This window comes from Melospiza melodia, chromosome Z (genome assembly GCF_035770615.1).
Source record: "Melospiza melodia melodia isolate bMelMel2 chromosome Z, bMelMel2.pri, whole genome shotgun sequence".
Taxonomy (NCBI): domain Eukaryota; kingdom Metazoa; phylum Chordata; class Aves; order Passeriformes; family Passerellidae; genus Melospiza; species Melospiza melodia.
Genome location: NC_086226.1, coordinates 48,606,484 through 48,629,662, shown reverse-complemented (window position 1 = coordinate 48,629,662; position 23,179 = coordinate 48,606,484). Strand labels below are relative to the sequence as shown.

At 36.8% G+C, this 23,179-nt stretch overlaps 1 protein-coding gene across 23 annotated transcripts in view; it reads left to right on the top strand.

Annotated features, from left to right (window-relative positions):
- MPDZ (multiple PDZ domain crumbs cell polarity complex component) overlaps positions 1-23,179 on the top strand; it is a 94,479-nt gene that overhangs the window by 47,439 nt on the left and 23,861 nt on the right. For 9 of the 23 annotated variants that reach the window (XM_063180655.1, XM_063180667.1, XM_063180659.1 and 6 more), the window contains 11 exons: positions 1,365-1,652; positions 2,559-2,682; positions 5,704-5,902; positions 8,763-8,804; positions 13,353-13,457; positions 14,244-14,336; positions 14,835-15,012; positions 17,094-17,204; positions 17,732-17,815; positions 20,338-20,439; positions 21,627-21,698. In XM_063180655.1, the coding sequence (XP_063036725.1) occupies positions 1,365-1,652; positions 2,559-2,682; positions 5,704-5,902; positions 8,763-8,804; positions 13,353-13,457; positions 14,244-14,336; positions 14,835-15,012; positions 17,094-17,204; positions 17,732-17,815; positions 20,338-20,439; positions 21,627-21,698 (1,398 nt within the window). The remainder of the gene's footprint in view (positions 1-1,364; positions 1,653-2,558; positions 2,683-5,703; positions 5,903-8,762; positions 8,805-13,352; positions 13,458-14,243; positions 14,337-14,834; positions 15,013-17,093; positions 17,205-17,731; positions 17,816-20,337; positions 20,440-21,626; positions 21,699-23,179) is intronic. The other 14 variants (XM_063180670.1, XM_063180674.1, XM_063180676.1 and 11 more) reach the window with 10 other exon arrangements.

The window sequence follows — 23,179 nt, the reverse complement described above, 5'->3', positions numbered from 1 at the left end:
AAAAAATTGTATCATTGGCTTTTCTTTAAGTGAAACAAAAATAAAAATGAGCGTATGATTCAACTCTTAATATGGCATACAAAATAAATGTCGAGTATGATTTGATGCTTGTTTTCACTGAATTGGAAATGGATATGAAACAAGCTTAAGAGTAGATGTCCCAGCTGCATTTGAAACCTTGTAAAATAATTTAAATAGATTGTAATATTGTGTTCTGTTCTCAAAAAGGTAGGAAATTATGTCATTGATTGTATCATGCAGATTAGTTGTATTTAGGCTCTACTCAATTATCTTCTCAGCTATTACTTAAACCACTTATTTACTGGTAAGCCTTTTTTGATTCTTGTCTGGGGGCAGAACAAACCTGCATGTACTTCATGAAAGTTGACAAAAATGAATTCTAGGACTCTTGAGACAAAATGTTGCAAAATATCCCCAAGCACATCTCCCCAGCTTTTTGGAGAAGCAAAAGGAGAATTAATAGGACCGGTGGATCACAAGACAGATAGATGTAGTTGATTTTGAGCTCTCTTATTGCACTTCAGAAAAAAATCTCTAATATTGATACAGAGACTCTAAGTCTAACTTCTGAGTCCTTGATATATCTTTTTAAAATCTAATGGCCTAACTATTTTTAAAATAACTTACTTTAAAAGGTCAGCTAGAGAATATTTGAAGTTTTGGGGGTTTTTTTCCAGAATGTTGTGATTGTTGGAATCCCTTGAAGCATTTCAAAGTCATGGCCTCAGAATTTTGGAAGTCTAAACAAATGTGTAGGGAACTTAGTCCTAGTACTGCAGCCATAATTGGTAGATTTGCAATAATTATTAACTAGTAACGTTCTGCAATTGCATTATTGCATTTCATTGTTGTCACATTTAAAATCCCCCATATTCATGTTTTGAGGTTTGACCCAGTTTTTACTTGTCACTCTCTAAAGGAAGAGAAGTCTGAAAGTTTCTGCTCAGTTAAATGGAAGATAACCGTACATTCTTATTGTCTGAGCTGCTTGAAATTCCTCTTTGCTTGCTAAGTGTGCTGAAAGTACTGCAGAATTCTTTCACCTGAGAAAAACAACTCTATGCTTGAATTTTAAAAACATTATGGAGTTATTCAATTTAGAGTTAGTAACTTGTACTGATTTCTGGTGTTGTAAAGCAAAAGAAATGGTCTAAGAAATCAAGTTCACTTTATAGTAGAATGAATGCCTGTAGGGAACTGCAGATAAGGTTGGTCCTGCTGATCTCACAGCAATATGTTTATATTTTATTAGATTAATTTTTTTTAAGGTTTTACAATGAAATGTGGTTTTGAATTATACTACAAATGAGTAGTGATTGTTCATTGTCTCCTGTGTTGAACAGTCTGTTGGAGAGGAATGCCCAAATGCTACAGGTGATTTCCATGTATCTGAGAAGAGTCTGTACAACATGAATCTGAATCAGAGACTGAGAGATGAAAAATCTGTAGTGGATAGTAGCCTGGAAACTGCAAGTGATTTTACTAAAATAGATCTTCTGACTCTGGAGGTTTCAGATATCAACCAGAATGAAAGTGAAAATACAGCAACATGGGCAACATCTCAGACAGCATCAGAAGTTGTACTAAATACAAGCCTTGCTACTACTACACAGCTTGATCCCAATGAAAAAGTAAATTCTTTTGCCTTTTTATTTTTTTTCAATCATTTAAAAAACATACAGAAAGGCTGTAATTAGACCAAAGAATTTTCTGCAGGAATTGTCACAAGCCAATAGCCATGTATATTTCTTTGATTATTAATTTGCTTTGAATATGTTAGCTCACGTCAAAACTTTGGGACATAGTCCTTTCCAAAGCAAGACAGAATTTATTTTACTGTCATCAAGACAGTATTTTCTCAGAGGCTGGCGGTACAGGTCTTACAAGTCTTTTCAGACCTTGCATCATTGACACTGCTGGGCACCTCCTGGACAGGATGAGAGTTTTCTTAGCCCGTGTTAACCTTCACAGGGACATGAGTGCACGTAGGAGGTGCACAGCTGGAATTGGGCCTAGGAAGCCAAGGGGGGGTGGTGTGAATGTCTTGCATCATGCTGTTCTTGTAAACCTGTGCAGTTCAGCTCACAAACTGATCTGTGATAGTGCAGTGTGCAAACATAATTTTCCTTTATATGGCAGTCACTGTGACATGTGTTTCTTGTTTATTCCATTCAGTGATTTATTAAGAAATGCTTAAAAGAGCTGCAATTTCTTACAGGATTTGTTACTTTGTACTGGCAAATTGTTAGACATCTGTGGTGAATGAATGTGAATCCCTTGAATTCATTATACTAATTTTGATATCTCTAAATTAAAAGCGTGCTTTGTGATAGATGTGGTACATTGCCTGAATGAAAACAGAATTTATGATATTTAATGAAAATATTGATCTTTGGTGAACTGACTTCTCTGTCTGTAAAAGGAATCTGACTTATTTATGTGCATGGGTTTTGTGTAAGGCAAAAGTAGTTGAGATCAGTGTGACCAATCTTTTTTATCTTGGTGAACTGAGCTGGTGTTATTTTCCCTTATATTAGGATCAATTGCTTTTAATGGAAAAGAGATGCCCAGTATCTTTGGAGGGAAATTCCACACCTCAAAATTCAGTCAAAAACATGTATGAGAAGACTATCTCTATTGCAAAAGGCAATTCAAGCCTAGGTAAGTTAGTGAACTTTTTTTGTAAACTCTTCAGGAATATGGCTGTTGGTTTCCCTTGTACGTTCTGAGTTTAATTAGTAAAAAATAAGTATTTTCCATTTAGTGGGAACAGGACATTCATTCTTTGCTGCTCTTTCCCTGTTTGACAGTGATGACACTGGATCCGTTTGCTGTCATTGTGAACACAGAAGTGAAATGTGCAGTCTAACTGACAATCTGTTCTCCCATAAAGGAGTTTAGTGTTTCCTAATTTTAATTTTAATGCATCATTTTTCAGTGTACTAATGTAGTGGATAACCAAGGTATAGCCAAGGAATGCTGTAGAGGAACACTGTGGTCAAAGAGCTGAAGATGAGGCTTTCAAATATTTGTGAACACAAAATGATCTTGCTTCCTGAGGATGGTCAGATGGGATTAAACAAGCTGCTTGCTTCCTTGCCTCAAGTTTGAATCCAAAGTACCTCAATGTTTCTAAAAATCATGTCATTGATAAATTTAATAGGCCGTATTTTTGGCTTAATAATATTATCGTTTTGTAGTGAAGTTCTAAGTTTTTTGATATCTGCAACTTCCTGAGCTTACTGACTAGAAACTTATTTTGGAGGGAGCATACACAACAGATAATGTTTTTCATTGTCCTATCCTACTCTCATGTGTGGCCCTGGGCAGTGTTAGGAGGAGAACAGGAATAGAACCCTCTGAGAGCCCATGCTTTCTGTTGAAAGGGAAGGCTTTGTGTTGAAAGGAAATGATGTATGCCTCCTGTTAGTGGCTTGTTTGTTTATTTGGTTTCATTTAGGTTCCTCGTATTGTTTCTTCCAGCCAACTGCATAATCTTGAAGACTCTTTGGGATTGGTGGGGCAGGACTTTGTGTAGGTGCTGGCTAATAACTCTGCAGACGCTTTAAAATGGGCTGTCCACAGAATTAGATGTTTATAAACAGTCCCAAGTCAGGACTTCCTTGCTGTGCAGAGGTGGATGTCAGTTTTTTACAGCTGTGATGCTGTAATTCGGTGGGCATCTTGACCTGGAATAAACTGCTTTCTGATGGCTGGATGCTCAGTCTGCCACATACCACCTTCATGAGACAGCCATCCTTCAAAATGGATCTGGTTTAAAATCAGGATCTGAAAAATAAAAAGATGTAGGAAAGGGTGATATGGGTGTAAGGTTTATCTTTCATTGGTGTAAGAGGCTTGGTTAACTACTACCTTGGTTAACTACTACTACTACCTACACTTCATACAGCCTCATTGCCAGGCTGTATGAAGTGTAGGTCACAATGCATTTCAAAGCATCTGAATTTTGTAAAAAAAATTTTCTTTGCAATAAGCTCTTCATTCAGTGGAGTAGGTTTTCATTTATGGATGAATATTTTAAGTGCAGTGAACATCAGAGCAAATTTCATCTCAAGCTTGATAAGGCATGAAAATACAAACTTCAGCAGGGTCCATATTGGCAGACATTTTATGCATAGAAAATAAGACTGGTCTTGATATGTACAAAATATGAGTGTGAATATTGCTTTCTTCTGGCTTTTGACGGAAGCGTTTTTCTTCCAGTCTGAGTGTGCTCTGGCCTGGGAAGCAACTTCAGCACAATGACCAGTTTGAGCACATGGCTGCACTGCTTTTACCCTTCATTTTTGAAAAAGCAGCTAAGTCAAGAGCTGTGAATGATGTTGCAAGCTGCAACTGCATTGATTAAATAATTGAGGGTTAGGAGCTGGCACTTCTTTTTTCCTTTCAAATGGTATCACCCGTATTTTGGAGCAGCTCTTTAATGCCAGCCACTGCTGAAGCTCTAACATTTTGACTGTGATTTTTTAAAAGATGAGAAGCACCCAAATGCAAAAGGGCTGAAATGCCATTGTCCTGAAAAAAGTTTGGCAACTTTACAGTGGAATTTGCATTTTTAATCTGAAACTGTAGGTTTCCAAAGTGTGACATCAGGCTTTCAGATCTGTAATGATGGTGTCAGCCTAGAAAAAGGGAGAGGGTGTCTGTTGTATGTGTGATGTTTTCCTAAAGTGTTGTTACACTGCCCTCAGTAATGTCTGTTACTATTTTAGCCAAACAGCAAGGTTAGGTTCAGATTTTCAAACAACATTTTGAAAAAATAAAAAGTATTTATTAAGCAGTATTAAGATAGTGGAAGTGCACTGAGTGGACTTCAGGGTTCCAGCCCTGCCTTTCCCACTGCCTTAGTGAAGAACTAAGTTTTTCCTTAAACTGTTACTATGGTCTGTTTCATGAGCACCAACTGCCCTGAAGATAACAGTGACAACTCATGTGTATAAGAACAGTCACACTAATGCATGAGGGCCATCATAAGTCAGTCCCTATAGGTTCCCCATGGGAGAGGAGAGGCCAAGAGGATATCCGGCTTATTCCCATTACTGGAAAGAAAGTGAAGTTAAAGGGTATAAATATTCAGAAGCAGTATCCTTCTGTTTCAAGTAAAATATTGGGCTGTATCCATTAGCAATATACAGACTTTCAAAGAAGTCAGAATGCTCTTCTGGGTCTAAGCTAAGGCCCACCTAGGAGAGCAGGAAGACAACCAGCATCTTAGTGGGATCAGATTCATGCTTTCTGTTGAAAATAAGTGTGTATTTGTTTTCGGCTACTAATTACCTGTTTAATCATTCCTCCTTTCCAAATAGAGTTGTCATAAACAAAAGTAAATGTGTATAAACTCAGTGAACCATTAGAAGAGTGGTGATTTTAAATGGTTTTTAAGCAATTTCATTATCTTTCTTATTTTTTTGCTTAAATATTCCACTGTCTTAATTTTTCTTGTATTGAACTGAGTATGTGAACTGATAACAAGATAAAGTTACTGTGACTGTGATTTGTAGTTGCTGTCTCAAAGGAGGAGAGTAAGAGCAATGTTTATAGGCTTGGTGATATTGGCAGGTTGGCTGGCTGACTTTTCCTTTCCCTGTGCCCCATTTCTTTATCTTGGCACCCAGAGCTGTGGCTCAAAGACATTAACTGTTTCATGTGTTTTTACTATAGGGATGACAGTAAGTTCCAATAAAGATGGTTTGGGAATGATAGTTCGCAGTGTCATCCATGGAGGCTCAATAAGTCGCGATGGACGGATTGGTGTGGGGGACTGCATCCTGTCCATTAATGAAGAGTCAACCACTAACTTAACCAATGCACAAGCCCGGGCTATGCTGAGACGACATTCGCTCATTGGACCGGACATAAAGTAGGTAAAACTAGATGATGAGTTATGGTAGGAAAAAGCTGATAATCAGTTTGGGTTTTTTTATAATTTACGCAAGTATTTTAAATGCAAATTTTGTTATTACACATCAATTTATCTTTAAGTTGCAGCATCAGATGGATATTTCACCTACAGATCACATTTCCATGGATTTCAAAGATAAGATCATTTAAGTGAGAGGCTTCAGATACTCTTAGAAATCACGGTCATGAGTATCGTCATTATTGCTGTCTTGCCTAGTTTTACTGAAAGAATAGGATTAGACAGAATTTTGCATTTATATTATGACTCTTCTGAGGAAAGTTACAATTTTCTCAAGATGTTTGTGGTTCTTGAAGGTGAACTCTCCCAGCCATTGCACAAGTAATTTCATCTAGTTTTTTTCATGGCTTTTGGTTTTGGGTGCCAGACAGAAAGTGTGAAATATGATGTCAGTGCAGAACATTAATGCTTAAAACATTTCAGTACGTCTATGACAAACATTAGAAACACTGTTTTCTGTAGGCACTTCCAATTTTTTATTAGTACATATGAATGAGCTGTTGCTCTTGTGCATAACTGTCTGCTCTTGGTAGTAGTAGTTTCAAATTTCCAATAGTTAATACAAGTTTTGAGAATCCCTTTTGAGGAGAAAGTTTCTTTTCCTCAGGTTCACAAAATTACAAAATTTTAACTGCCTTAAAGTACAATTCTTTCTAGCTGCTGTGGTTGTGGAATTAACTTTGCCTACAAGAAGCATGTGGAAATGAGGCTGTTCCTGAAGATGTGGGTAGAACTGTAGGCACACCAATGCTGAGTTTACAGCTTCAAAACCTAGTGACTATTTTCTCTGTTTAGCATGTGGTAAGATTTATTGGGTCAGATATGGAAAGTGATTAATGGAGTTGTTGGTAGTAGAAGCCTCTACTTATTGGTAAGGGTGTCCTTGAAAGAATCATTCCAGTCCTAGTGTGGTTACGGGTGTAACTGGGGTTAGAACTGGGTTCAGAATGGACAGCAGGGCATTCCATACTCACCCAGAAGTATTCTAGCTTGGAAGAGATATCTAGTGTTTTGGGAACAGGTGGGCAGAGTACCTTCACAATGGCTACTGGGGTTACTTACCTGCCCCATAGCTGTCATGCATTTAAGATTATGATTTAATGTAAGCCTGTTTAAATAAAGGAATATGCTCATAAAATGAATTACATTATTGTTAATGCTCTCAGGAATATAAGCGAGTCAGTGTTGATAAAGTCTGACATTGATTATTACTGTAGGGTTCCAAACGAAGACTCCTAGTTGTCATGATTGAAGTCAGTTGTATGTGCACATGCATGTGTATGTGTATCTGCTTAGAGACACAAATGCTGCAGCACTATTCTTCTATGAGGAGTCTTTTTTCATGCTATAGTTAGTAATCATAGTACTACATAGTATGTTCACTATTTGTGCTATGCTTTTATAGCTGCTCTATTTTATGCTGTGTGACTACAAATTTTGTTTTCTAGTCTTATACTTTTGCAGTTATGCTTGAAATACTAAAATCTTGCCTTAGGTGTGGATATTCAGATTTTCCAGAGAAAAATGCATCCCATTTCTGAAAAATATTGCAGAAAAGGAGCAATTGCTATTCATATTCTTACTCAAGATTTTTGTCTTTTGTTTTGTATTGATCTTCTTTTTTGCATTCCTGTGACAAGTTTTAGAGTTTTTTCCCTCCACTTTAGAAAGTATTTTTTCTCCACTTTAGAAACAGAAAGACTAAATCCATTGGTAGCTTCTAAAGGAGTCTTGCAAGAAAAATGACAGTATTTTTGTGACTACATAGTTTTGCTGTAGTACTATTCAGCATAATCAAACTTTTGTTTAACTTTTAACTTGAAGGAGCAGTAGAGGATCCCAGAAAAATATTATGATACAAACATGAGGCTAACACCCCAAATCAGAAATTTGGAGATGAGGAGCTTCACGTTAAGATAGTTCTTTCTGTTTGCTGAGAAGGATACACACCCCTCCCCCATTCCCCTCCCATATTTGTCAATTCAGAGCTGATGTGGTCCATCACCTTGCAGCATTTTTGATTTAAGGGTCATCATTTCAAAGATTTAAGTTGAATCTCTTTGGTGTCTTCCTTGGAGAACAAGGGTATGCTAGCACTCAGACGTGACCATCTAGATATCGTTCCTCTTAGTCCTTACTTCAAAATTTGCCCCTTGTAGATTGAGCATTTTCTGGGTAGTTGGGTGGCCCAAAAAAGTGATTAAGCAGAAGTATTTTGCTTCCAAAGCTGTATTTCAAATAGTATTTGCAGATAAAACACAAAGCTGTTCTTACCGGCCATGTAAAGGCATTCTTTAATTCTGTTAAATGGTATTTGATTTTGAATAGTTCAAGAACAAGCAGCCTGAGTTTCAGAGTTGCATATTTAATTTTTTTCTCCTCTGTGTGTAGAAAAGTGCCATACTGAATGTATTCCATTTCACTTCTCACTCTACATTGCCAGAGACTCTTGTATTTCTGTAATAAAGCCAGTGTTTTGTGCTCAGCAGCGGAGGCTTGTAGCATCTGTCAGATAATTATAAAGCTGAATTAGAATTCACCTGACTGAATGGGGGGGATGAATTCCTGATCAAGAAATGCGAGAGATTACAATTCCATTTTCCATGCCTCTTAAAGAGCAGATGTTTTCTGGGTTAGATTTAGATGAAGTGGAGGTGGAACAGGAGAAAAAAAAGAAAAGAAAAAAAACACCAGCTCACACTTCTACATACATAAGTATGTCTCTCACATTCAGCATGAGACATTGATATTAATTAACACCATTGTAAAAAGATGCTGCATCGTATGCTTCACGTTCTAGATCTTCTCCAGCACCTGCTGATGATCAGGCCCTGTGTTATGTGTGAGTATTGGCAATTCAGAAACTCATTATGGCTCTGTGTTGCAACTTGTCTGTAAAATCATTCCATGCTTTTATGACATCAATAGTAATGTCAGGGATATATCCAGATATAGGTACATATTCTCTTTCTTCTCATGTATATTTGTGTGTGCACGCGCATGTGGCTGCACATGTGGATGTGTATATATATTTTTTAATTAAGAAAGATACAACTGTGTGTGTATAATTGTATAATATATTTATATGTGGCCTTAAACTTGAAGATTGGAACGTGCTTTCTAAGTCTGGAATGAAAATACCAGAAAAAAAATATTGCTAATATATTTAAATTTCATCTATGACCGCCACCCAAGATGTGCTCAGAGCACGTGTGCATGTTGTGTGTATGTGTACATGGCTCACTTCTAGAATTGGCATGAGTACAATGTACTGATATCTGGATTAATCTCAGTGTCATATTTTCTGTGGCACTTACATTTTACTTCCTTCATATATGCAAAGGTTCAAATTGAACCTTAATTGTTAATTACAGTAATTTGTCCTAAGCATTTTCCATACTTTGTATTTTATTTGTTGGTGTTTCAAGGTTTTGTGTGGCTGTTCAGTCAAGCATGTGATAAATGTTCCTCTGTACTGCATGCAGTGTTGTGTTTACAAGATACTTTCATAAGTAAAACCATTGGTGTTTCCATTGTCACTGCTCTAGTTGCTAGTGCATATTTCTGGGGGTAGGAGAAGTGGTGATAGCTCTTAAGAAAGAAAACCAGAACACTTTTCTTTCAAGCTGTGCAGCTACAAAAGAGAAGAAGATGGTTAAACCATGCATATACTTTTCTTTGAAATTGTTAAACTTTAATTTCTCTTGCAGCAAAGAAATATGACACAGAAGTGGAGCGTACATTTATTTATTTTGTTTTCTCTGCCTTCATGTCTGTTTTCTGGCCCTTGTTTTTCTTACGTTCTTCCCTGTAGCTGTATTAAGACTATTACCAGTCTGTTTTGCAGATGAACTGGTGCCTTGGTGGGGTTTTATTTCTGCTTTACAGCACAAAGTTCAACAGAATTGGCCAGAGGAGCCAAAAACACTTCTTGTTCTGTGCCCCTCATCATCCTAGCCACAGGCTGAGCTGTTCAGGATGATGCTGAATGTCTTCAGACCTCACTTTGACCTCCAAGTGAGCTCCAGCAGCAATCCAACAAGTGATGGATTTGATAAATGTGAGGTGTCTGTCCAGGAGCATTAAGCAGGGCAATACTCTTTCATTTCAATAATAACATGCAGAACAGAGAGAGTAGGAGGACAGTCACGTCAGTAATACAGGTAATAAGAGCAGTTAACTTTGCTGTTAAGTGGACTTTAGAAATCATTAGCGAGATACAAAGATGAACTCCACACAGAATATAACTCCTCATGTATTTGATCCATGTAATTTGTTTTTCTTTTTTGTATGTTTTTTTTTTTTTTTTTTTTTGCAAAATGCAAGTGTTCTGGTTTATGTTTGTAAAACAACTGAAGTGTTACGGAGACCTAGGTAGGAATGAACATGTAGATAAGAATGAGCTGTTAAAAACATACTGAATGTTCATTTGAGTGCTTTATACTAGGCTATTAGAACTGTAGTTAAGCACTAGAATACAATTAATGTGTTTTTTCCAAAGAACTAAAATGTAACAGGTGCCAGTGAGATTATCTAAATTTTATTCCATCTGTGGAAATCTATTAGGATAATTCAGATGTTCAGCTTTAGATCCATTTTTAAAAAATGGTAGAACAACCCTATTTTCTTTATAATTCCAGTGCTGTACACAGAAAAGGAAGCTAAGGCAGCTTTACAGAAACGTTTCTAAGTAGCATTTAAAACTCTTGGAGAGCATCCTTTGAGTTGTACCTTTTTAATGATTCAGCACAATGTCAGTTATTTAATCGTATAACAAAACACAGTAGGGTATCCCATAAGTTGGAATGCATATGGTTTGCCTCCCCCTTGAGATTAGCTGAACCCAAGTACTCATCCATAGGGTAAGGACTACTGCTGTCATTGGACCTTGGCAGTCTGCATAATTGCTTGCCTTGTGCTCCTTGCAGAAAAGGACTAGACAAGAGTTGATATATAATGGCCACTGTGCTATCAGAGATCACACTCTGCTATATATATTCAGGCTGAATCTGGGATAACCTATTTCCTTGGTCGGACTGTCCCATTCTCCTTTTCATACTTATAGCTTCCTGCTTCAGTTTAGCACAAAGGACGTTGTCCAGGTGTTCTAGCCAGAAGTTCTGGTTTCTTTATTGTATCTTTCTGTGGCTACATTATTTCCTACTTATTTTTATAAGTGATGAATATAACTGAATGAATGTTACATTTTCTTATATTGAAATGTAACTTAGAGGTCTTACAGTTTTTGTAGAGGCAAGGTATTCTTGTGGACCTGTTGGGTGAAGCTGCTGCATCTGACCCATGAGAGTTTTGTGAGCGTAATGCTAGTACTTTGCTGTAGCTCTTGGACTTGGAGATGGCTGAGAAATATTAGTCATTATTCTCCAAAATTCTTTTCTCTCTTACTTCTTCCTGTTTTACTGCTGGGTCTTTGCAGAATAGATGCTGCATGTCTTTAGCATTTTGCAGTGCTAGAATGCCCTCAGGAAAGGCCGATAGTGCTTAAAGTTTGTTTCAAAGTGTATGTTAACTTCTCAGCACTCCAAAATGAAAATATGTTGTGTCAAGTGGAGTAAGACTTACTTACATTTTTGAAAAAAGGCCAATGCAGAACAGGGAGATTTATATGGATTATATTGTTTTAGAAATTTCCATTAAAAGAACTAGGAAGTTCCTTCTGTTCAGCACCGTAGACACTTCTTTTCACTTTTCTAGATACGGTAAGTGTGAGAGAAGGTAGGGAACATGCTTGGACACATACACAGATGGACAAATTAAAGTGACCCTTATAATAGTTTTTGGTATTGTTTTAGACTGATGGCATTAGTCACATAAAATTTTATTTGTATTTGTTCTGAAGCTTGATGTATTCAGCAGAAAACTACTGACATGAGGGAATCAGTGGTAATCAGGGTGTGATAAAGATGGCATCAGTCAGGAATGATGGACAGGAGACAGCTCCATATGAAAGCCTCAGACTTGAAAGGATCTCTTCCCAGCAGCTTACATATCCTCATGAAGTGGCCAAGGCCTTTTATTTTTGATTTAGCCCTGTCTCTTCTATGAGGAAATATGTGTGATGGTGTTCACAGGGGTTCTTGGATGAGGGAAGAGATGAGGATCTGACTCGGTGTTTCAGAAGACTTGATTTATTATTTTATTATATATATTACATTAAAACTATACTAAAAGAATAGAAGAAAGGACTTAATCAGAAGGCTAGCTAAGAATAGGAAGGAATAGGAAGGAATGATAACAAAAGTTTGTGGCTTAACTCTGTCCGAGCCAGCTGGGCTGTGATTGGCCATTAATTACAAACATCCAGCATGTGCCAATCAAAGATCCACCTGTTGCATTCCACAGCAGCAGATAACCATTGTTTACATTTTGTTCCTGAGGCCTCTCAGCTTCTCAGGAGGAAAAATCCTAAGGAAAGGATTTTTTATAAAAGATGTCTGTGACATATATGTTATTTTTTTCTTCGAACAATGTGATGTATAGCAAAATGGACATTTTTCCTCCATTTTTCCATCAGTCTTACTTCTTGATAGACTTTAGTATGATAGCTAAGCTGTAGTTTTTTAGAACTCAAAGCATCATTAAAGGAGGGCTACCTAAGTAGCCGTGCTTATATCGTGGAAGGTACTGTGGTATCCTTTTGCCTCCCAGATGGAAGCTTTTCAAGAAATTTTCTCCACGTCTTAATCTTTTTTCCCCTCTTTGTTTCACTCTCCCCAGTTTATTGGACTGTTTCTGGCATTCAAACATCAAGTGGAGTCTGTACATCATTTTTCTGATGAAACACAACTGTCTGACTCTTCTAAACTGGTTAGAAGTGCATGATGATCTGAGGGAAGGAGTTGAGCAGGGGATTGGTCCCTGTGGCATAGGTGGTGTGCTGTAACACATTTTTATGTCCAAACCTATGAAGCATTCTTCACCAAAAGCATAGAAATCTAAAATAAATACAAAACCACCCATAAAAGCACAAAACCTCCTACAGGCCAACTTTCAGAAACATTTTCAGCAGTCATCAAGAGGGTGGTAATTGTGCCTCAAACCTCACAGATCCTTCAATGTTTCTCTTTGCATGGGGAATCTATGTTTTGAATGAAGCTGGATTGTCTCTTGTTACTGTCACTGTTCAAGCACCATTTACTTTAATTAGAAAAAATTATGTGCTGTTCAGCTACATAATTTGACTATAGATGTATACTTGCTGAAAGTCACAAAGGATTTGTGTGAGTGCTTATTCCCTGCATACCAGCACTGTTGCTTTGAAGTCAAACAAACTAGTCTTGAGTGGCTTCCTCATATCCATAACTCACACCCACTTAAGGGAGGACTGGCGTTCCCTATGGTAGTTTAATCATGTCCCATTTTATTGCAGTATTACATATGTGCCAGCAGAAAATTTAGACGAGTACAGGGTCAGTCTGGGACAACAGACAGAGGGAACAGTGCCACTTGAACTTTTTCCTTCACACATTGCCAGGTGAGTCAAAAGGCATGCAGCTTTCTCCCAAATAGCTCGCTTTCCATACACCTTGCACATTTTGCAAGTATAAGTTTTATTTTAGAAGGGGTGAAAGATGGATGATTTTCTTCAGACCGGCAGCAAAAACAGTAAAAAGCTATTAAAAAGAGAGTTTTTTTTGTTTTGACTAGCAAATTGTTTAGCATTTTTACAAGTCTGTTTGATCTGTCCAAAAAGGAGATTGAGTTCTTTCTTATCCTAGATTTCTCTTAAATACTATGCCATTGGATTTATGGATTGCCACAAATACTGAAGTGCTTCCAACGTAAGACTTTTGTATCGATGGTTATTCCAGAACATAACTGGAAAGAATAAATTGTGTCATTCTTTTCCTTCAGTTTTTCAAAAACTCATTGCAGTTACTGTCCAAACTTTCAAAGAGATTAAGAATTGGATTTTTGCAGTTTATCTCCAAAAGCAGTAAATTTAGTTGAATGCTGCTGTTGTAATTTCTTCCATTTTGAATACAGTAAATTCCCTTTAGCTTTGTTTTGGCTGTAGTTCCAAATTGCACTTCGTTGTTTTGTGTTGTGGATAGAAACTTCATTGCAGATAAGAAGTTAATAGGGAATCCCTGAACACTGTATGTATTCTAAAAGACATCAGAAAAAAAAGTTCCTTATCTGAATCCAATGTACAAATTCTGAAACTGTCAGGGTTACTCAATATATGAAATTTTTCAGAAAAATCTAGTGATTATGTGGATTGTTTAGAAATTAGTTGCATGATTGTGTTTGTCGTTAGGGAACTTCCAGAGCTTCCAGAACGTGAAGAGGGGGAGGGAGAAGAAAGCGAACTTCAAAATGCAGCTTTCAGTAACTGGAACCAGCCCAGAAAGTAAGTGCAGATCTTGCACATTATAAAATGTTATCTGAAATTCAAAAATTCCAAAACATATTTTGAGAAGAGTAAAAAACAACAGAATCGCTGCACTTATGTATGTTGTGCATTGCTGGAGTAATTAATGATTGACTTTTACTGCCATTGGGCTAAATCCCTGCAGTCTAGAAGTGTCTTGATTGTTATAATAATTTATCTCTACTTATTCCAAGCTGACTTGCAGGGATCAAGTCAAAAAAGAAGAAGAGAAAGATTCAAAGTTTCTATTAAAACTCAAAACAAGCTGACTAATACTAGACTCAGTTACAGAATTTCTGATCAACCAGTAGATAACTTCCACTGAAAGACAAAACTTTGCAAGGAGGAGTTATTTTCAAATAATTTTTCAAAATAATTTTTCACAATAATTGTGCAAATCCAGGTGTCTTCAGTGTGCGTCTTTGTCATAATCACAACAGATTTTAATTTAGTTTGGTCCTTTTTTTATCACAAAAGGGTTGAACTCTGGAGAGAGCCTAGCAAGTCATTGGGCATCAGCATTGTTGGAGGACGAGGGATGGGAAGCCGCCTGAGCAATGGAGAAGTGATGAGAGGGATTTTTATCAAACACATCCTGGAAGACAGCCCAGCTGGCAAAAATGGAACACTGAAAACTGGAGATCGGATTGTAGAGGTACCATCTGAATGCCTTTTGTTGCAATTCCCCCAGCATCTCAGGAGTCCCTGAGATGGATGTATGGTGGGCTGACAGCTGTGCAATTGCCGCAGCTGATACCACTTGAACCACACAGACTGTAGTACCATCTGCTGATGTTTGTGTGCAAACAGCTGCCTGTTAAGTTGAATATTCAATGTGAAACATATGACTGACTGTGTGAGCAGGGGTCTACAAAGCCAGCAATTTGGCTTGCCTATTTGAAAACCAGAATGTGTAGGAAAAAGCTTAAGTTTGGTGAAACGAAAAGATTTTACACCTTTTGCACCTTTTCACTGGGTAGCAATAGAGACAGCCAGTGCAAACCATGTAAAATGAATGCCAAGATTATTTCCATCGAAATCTTAACTGATTGAAGTAGTTCTTATGCATCTTGTGCAAGAGTAAAGGGAGGCACATTTTTTTTCTCCTGACATGAAGAAATCTGTGCTTGATACTTGAGACATGAAGAACATTTTGCCCATTCCTCTGTATAATGTAGCCAGTGGTATTGCAGGGTAGAATTTATCTTCATTTCTCTTCTACTTAGCTAGTCCTGTGCTCATGCAGCCACTCCTGCTTTTGTCACTTAAAGATACTGCAGAATGAACATACTGAAGGGAACAGATCTTTCCTGTCAGACATTGCCCTATCTCCAGTGTCAGGCTAATAGATACTGCCTCCATGTAACCCTACTGAATGTCCTTAGCTGACTTTCCATCAGTAAGAAGCCCTACAAGCAGAGTGATGGAGTTGGTAATTCTGGCTCACACTGGGCTTGACTAATGGTGGTACTAAGACTGCAGTTTGCTGTTTGCTGCAGTACTGATATTGAGGAAATAATACCTTAGTATAGGTGGCACTTTCTATAACAGGAACAGTTTGCAGTGTATAAGAAGTTGGGAGGTGGAATTTTGCTTGAAGGCCACAAAGTTAAAAACATTCATTTCACCGGAATAACTGGATTTTTGTGAGTGCAGTTGTCTCTGAGAGTGATGCTTGCAGAAACTGGAATGGGTGAGTGAAAACAAAATGTTATGTTAATGTGCCTGTTTCTGAATGAACAATTTCAGTTTCTCAAGTTGTGGCATATGTAAACTTCCATCTCTGCAGTGCATACAGTTTTTCAGACATGGGAAGTCGGAGAGCATTATTGTTTTTGTTCAGTTCCTCATAGGTTTAGAATTTCTCTCAGATTGTTTTTGTGCTCTCTTATTTGCATTGGATGATAAAGTTTAAGGTAGAGTTAGACTATTGAAAAGTTTTCAGGGTAATCCTCATCATATAAGTTTGTGTGCTAGAATTGCCACTAACAAATAACCTTTTTGTGTTAGCTTCTAGCTTTTATTGTGGTCATTGTGACGATACTTTACTCATGCTAATCTCACCATAACATTGTTCTTACTTGGATAACCAGACAAAATGTTTTACACACCCATACATATACGGACATGAAAAAAAAAAAACAACCAGGTGCAAATTTGTCCTTAGCCATCCTGTATGTACATGCATTCTTCTGGAAGACAGAAAGCTTTTCAGCTCTAAAAATTTAACTTCTGAAGAAAGTGTCTAGTAGCTAAAATTAATCTTACCTTGTTTTGAAAAAAAAAAAAAGAAGGTAAAAGAAAAAAGTACACTGTATGAAAGACTTTTCAGCCCCTAACAAGTTTCAGTTTTAAAGTCTCATAAAGTCCTGGGTAATAGTTTTTTCTTAAGGTGGGATTTGCAGAATTAGTATTTGGTAAACACTCCTACTCTCTTCAGATTACTATCTCTCTTCTGTTACATTGCTTGTGGGAAAACTTACGGAGTCTGAACTAAAAATGTTGGAAAACATTTTTAAAACAGAGGAATAAGAGAATATTTATTTGATGTTCTATTCGTGCTCTTGGAAATCCCAAACCTGTGTTTGAAGGACCTCAGGCCAAGTCTGTAGAAAAGTCCATTAAAAACAGAGGGTTGGGCTTAGGTTTTAGTCAAAGTTTCCTAACCAAAACTCAGAACTGACTCATGACTCTTGTAGCTTCTTGCAATGTTAAGATGAGGCCTTCCAATTACAGGTGGATGGAATTGACCTCAGAGATGCCAGCCATGAACAAGCTGTGGAAGCCATACGGAAGGCAGGCAATCCTGTAGTCTTTATGGTACAGAGCATTATAAGCAGACCAAGGGTAAGCATAAAGAATGTGAAAAGAGATGTAATACATAGTAATAGATGAAGCAAATGTTCAAGATGGTGGTATTTGGGAATGGGATATTTAATCCTGAAAGTGCCATCTCAACTATTTTAGGAACAATGATTTGATTTAAGTATTATTTCCATTTAGAATGAAATCGATTTGGATTTGGAAATACCCTCCAGCACGCCGTCCTCAAACTATTTTGAAAAGCCTCAAGAAAGATAATTTGCTGGGGGGCAGAGTAGGAGTCTAATTAAAACCATCTGTTAGAGATTGACAGCATGTCTGAGGAGCGCATGCAGAAATACAGCACCTGTTAAAAAATTCTGTGGACATTAATGAAAGGACCTAGAAGTACACGGAAGTTTTCTGTCACTAAGCTGCATGGACATTGCAGACAAAAGCTACAGTGCTTTACTATAAATTGCTTGCATCACTAGAAACTAAACTTCCTCTTTTTAGAGTCTGTGTAAGCTGCATGTTTATTTACTAGTTGTCTCATAACTCTTGTTCCCCAGCCAGAGTCTCTTTATAGCCCTTCTTCAGCTTCTGCTCCCTGTGGGCAGAAAACTACTAACCCATTTTATCGTCAGTCATCTAAGGTAAAGTTGCATGAAAAAGCTCTCTTGAATGTTGATTATTGACACTCAAACTACTAAAGTAATGCTTTTGTATTTGCTGTGATGTGAACAGAATTGCAGCTACTGAGTGTTTAGGCCGATTTGGGATGGAAATTATGCCATTACAATATCACTACTTTTATTTAGAGAATGTTCCTTTGCTATTTTTGATTGTAGTTCTTTATTCTCTATTTTCAAATTAAGCTTGTCGGTTATTTCTTGACTGTACTAACAAACTCTTGTTTCTCTGTAAGCAGAAACATTGCAAATGCTCTTCCTGTACTCATACATTATGTTGTGATCATCATAAATGGCATTATGTTTATTATTTTCATGTTTTGAAGCTTGCATTTGTACTTAGTAAGATCCTGCTACATTATAAGAATTTCCTGCTTTCGTTCGTGTCCAGTCACCCACATAGCTAGCTGCCTGCACACATGAGCTATAATTATTATGGTACCACTATGTGTTTAACCAGGCAGTTGGTTTTAAGTGGCATGTGGTTAAGGAGTCCATTTCTTCTGTTTTGTTTCATGCAAGGTTTAGTAGTTAAGAGAGAGCCTGTGTGTACTCCAGAACAGCCTGAATAATGCAAGTGGCCTGTGCAAAGATTGTGGTAGTTTTGTTAATGGCAAGTTACCCATCAAGTCTGTGTTTCATACCTATAGCCCTCTGTGTATTTCTGAGTAAGAAACAATGTATCACTGTGATTATGGTCCCATAGTAGTGTTACAGCATTATGCTGTTTGAAATGCTAGCTAGTTTCTGATAACTTAGCATCTTGGACACATGGATAAAATTCTGAATGGAAGTTAGTTGAAAAAAGGTAATAACAGAAAGAAAAAATCCTGTTACATTAGGCTGTGTTTTGAATTTTAAAAGATAGTTAAAGAGAGAACTCCCTTTATTTAGCATTTGCTCCTCTTGTCCTAGACTGCACAAAAAGTATGCTAAACTGAACTGTTCAGGCAAATTCAAATGCCCCATATTTTATCATAATTGTCAGTTCATATTAATATAATGCTGTTGCATGGATTAGTATTAGGGCTAGTATTTTAGGACATCATGACAAAATGAAAAAGGCAAGAATTTGAATGACTGTAGCTGAACTTTTGTTGTTTTACTAGGATTGTACTGTTGATACATGAAGTGTTTGTGATACTTATTTTAATTGCCTAAAATTTCAACAAGATGTATTTTAAATTTCTATGCAGAGAACATGTAATTTTAAAGTGTAATAGGGTGATTACAGTAACAATTTACTTTTCACAAACCTTTCTTTATAGTATTAAAAATCAAATGGGAATCACATATACAGAAAATATTGTACCCTAGGGAAACAGCCTGTTGACTTTGAATGACTTGCCAGTAAAGAAACCTTGGTCATTCATGGCATTACTTTGTCACTGCTGAAGATACAGTAGAGCCAAGACATTTGCTGTCTTACCAAATGGAATTACTTTTTTGCAACATGGTATTTGAAAAGAAATGTTTAGGGATGTGTTTACTATTTGCAGGAGCATTTAAAAAAACAAATGCTTTAAGAATTTTTTTAAATAGCACTGTAACTTTTGATTAAATTACTCTTGGTATGAATGATCCTGGAAGGTTTTCACATTCCTGTCCATACTATTTTCCAGCAGTGTTAAATTTACAGCCCTTAGACTTACAGGTAATTGCCAGATAGATACAACCAGTGTAGAAATTACTTCTAAGTATACACAGTATATTTCCAACATACAATTTGAAATCAAAGCTGTTTCCTCCTTAGTAAGCAGATTCTGATCTCAAAATAGAATACAGTACAAAAACTGCATAAGGAATATAAATGGTCAAATTATATCCTTTTATCTGGTTTAAATGTGTAAACTCTTTTTCTGGTAAATAGTAATGAGAGAGTACCTTGCTTCAGGGGAAGACCGGAGTATTTTTTTTCAAGAAACTATAAATTCAGGCAGTTACACATGCATATGTGCATATACAAAGTGTTCTGTGAAATTTATTATTAGATATGAAATCTGTTTAGTGATGCCTAATATTACTAAGCCCTCACTTTTACAAAATAAACAGTGAATGTATTACCACAGAAGTTAAATCAAATTATGAGAATCTGCAGTTTTCAAAATAAGACTGAAGCTATTGCATTATTACAGATGTTTGTGTTAATCCTAACTCAGAAATCCACAATTAATTAATCTGTAAGAGTGTCCCATATGTTTGGAAAAAATTTTCAAATATCACAGCAACAGCACATAAATGCAGCATAATTCTGCACTTGATGTACTTCATGGTCTAGAACAGGTGTGAGGATTAGCCTGCTGACAGAGCATCAGAAAAACGGGGCAAATACACTTTTGCCCAATTTCACATATCTTTGGCAAGTGCAGAACTTGGACCTTGTTCGGTTAGCCCAGACAACAAAATGAATATGTTTTGGTTCATGATTAAAAAGGGTTGGTTTAAAACTTTTTTTTTGCTTAGTTTCTATTATGCTTTCCTTTTAGAACCCTTCCCTGCCTTTTCTGCAGAACAGTGTTTTCAGTAGGCCAGCTGTCTTCAGCAGCACTAACCCATTTGCTGATTCTTCTCAGTTCAACACTGCTAAGGTTGGGTGATGACATACTATCTTTTCACTCACCAAACATCCTATGTGTGCTTTTTTCCCATTGGTGTCTCTCTGCATTCAAATTCTTTTATACTAGTCTGAGTTATGTGCTGTGCTGATGAGCTTGAGAACTCTATGTAGTGAATTTAAAGACACAGACGTGCATATGCATAGAAAAGTTACGGAGAAGTTAAAAAATGCCAGCTCCAATAATCATAACCACTAAAGCTGATCTATTCAGAGCTACCAAAGGAATAGGTTTTCAATTATAAGATCAGTCCCTGATGTATATTTTAAAATATCTAAGTGTAACTCATCAGTGTAAGGGCTTTTGCTGCTATGTACTTCTTTTTGGTTTTTTGTGGTTATGACATTCCAGCTTTGATATTTCTCTTTTATTTTTGCATTAAAAAAACACCAAACTTGCAGCTTTTTTTTTATGATGCTTCATGAAAATATTTTCCCTCTGCTTCTTGAAAATTCTTTTAATGCACCATGATTAGGATGCTGAAGTCTTTGGAAATAAAAAAAAAGTTAGACTCTTTTTTGTGGGTAGTGCATAATTACTGCATGTTAATCACAATAGGAACAGCATTAATCTCTAATAAAATACTTTATCCTAATATGCATGCATTTTTGATTTAATAAAATAATTTATAGCTGGTTTTACATCTTGCAAGTGATTGTGCCCTTTGTCTATTTTCTCATGTTGTTGAAAATATTGCATGTGCAACAAACACTTATGATATGTGGTGTGTAATTGCATGTGTGTTTTGAAATCTCTTTTTGTGTTTGTTACAGTTCTGAGAAAGGGAGTAGATGTGTAACATAAACCATGACTTATGTTTTCTATATTTTTAAAAGTATTTCTGAAAAAGCATTGCATGCATTTTAAGAGAAAACATGATGATCCTGTAGTTTATGCATAATTCCTTTCTTAGCGTTGATCTAAGAATGGCCTTTTGTCATCTCTCCTTTTCTGAACTCAGGTTCATGTGTAGTGAGAAACTTTGATGAATCAGGGTCCTTAGTAACCCCTCAAATACTTTTGTCCATTTATAAATAAAGTTCATAAAGTTGTTGCAGTTAGCAAAATGAATCCGTAATTGAAAATGAGATATTGGTTAATATTGCTGTGTATTGCCAAAGATGCTATAACATGTGGATTGCTGTTTTCTGTTACTGTAGGAGGTATCGAATCCAATTAGGGTTACCTTCCGTTGTTCCCCAACTAACCCTTTTGCTCCCACACCATTCAAGGTTTGTCTTAATTCCCATCAGTTGGTCCTACTGTATGTGTGCTGTACATTTGTACATGGACTGTGATAACTTCTGGACTACTGCTTCTTTTTCTGCCTGTGCCTTCATCTTTTCAAGTTCCAGACTTGCTGCAATTTTCAGTATTTGCTTGGCTGTGATCAGAGTGACCCTGGTAGCTAAATGGGTTCGGCAGCTGTTGGGTGCTTTGCATTTTAAATGAAATACTGTGGTGTGGCACACTGAAAGTATTTCATGAGTTAAAGCCTTTTAGGTTTCTGTGTGTTGCCCGATTCAGGGAGCAAAAGTCTTATGTGTGTGTAAACTGTGGGAACTGTCTTCTGCTTCTGGCTGTTCAAGTGTGTCAGGCTGAGTTCTGCAGGCAGGACATGTTCCACTCCCCCCAAATGGCATTGTAGCAGAGTTTTTACCCTCCTACAAGGGACCTTTGCTTTTACTTTCATTTCAGCATTTCCTTAAACCTCAAAAATGTTTAGATTATGTTATGTTGTTATACATTCACAATGGTACAAAAAGATGCTTTTTTTTTGTCAGTCATATTATGGTGGCAGCAGTTAATAAGTGCTAATCTGTCAGGATGTAGCCCTGCATCCACACCTTGCAAATCTTCCAGAGATCCTTTACACCAATATATTGCTCCTTTTTTGGTTTCATTAAGTTTTGCTTTTCTTCGACACTATCACTTACAAACAGTACCTCTAAAGTAATATATTAATTTTGGTTTCAAAACATAAAAACTAAAGTTTGCTGATCTGGTTTCATCTCACACTGGTACTGGATTTGTGTTGCAAGATAATGGTAGTTGGGGAGGCTGTGGGGGGTGACTTTTGTCATATTTTTTCTCCTTTGTCCAGCTGAAGAAGGAAGTAGATAGAGCAGCTTTGGTGGGCACCTAGCCTTCAGACAGGGTAAACCCACCGTGACACCATGTTTCCTCATTTTCCCAGGATATTATTTAGCTTTAGTAAAACTCTAGAAAGACCTCTGAAAAATGAGTTTTTCTAGAATTCTCCCTTTTGCCCCTTCTCAATGTGGAGGTATTACCAACTTTTCTTTTTGTGCACACATGAATTTTTGATTGTGAAAAATAACGTTTAATGTTACTAGGCAGTGTTTCTATTGTGCTCTGATTCTGGTAGGTGACAATGTCTGTGCTAGAATTTTGTTGCTTCAGCTTAGGAATGTTAGGTGTCATCTTAGGAGGATGACATTGCCTTAGATAAATTATTTGCTTTGGGGTCACTTCCCACACTTTTGAGATTTAGTGACTTCTTAGTCAAGTTCCTCTAAGAAGTTCCTAAATGAAAGGAACTCCTTTCCTCTTTCTCAAGCAGAAGCAGAATGAGAGACATGAAATAGGGCATTTTCAATATCTTTATCTTTTGGAGTTAAGAGTGAAGATAAGTAATTTTTGTTTAGACATGGGACCTTTCGTAAATTTCAAAATGAACTAAACTGGTAAT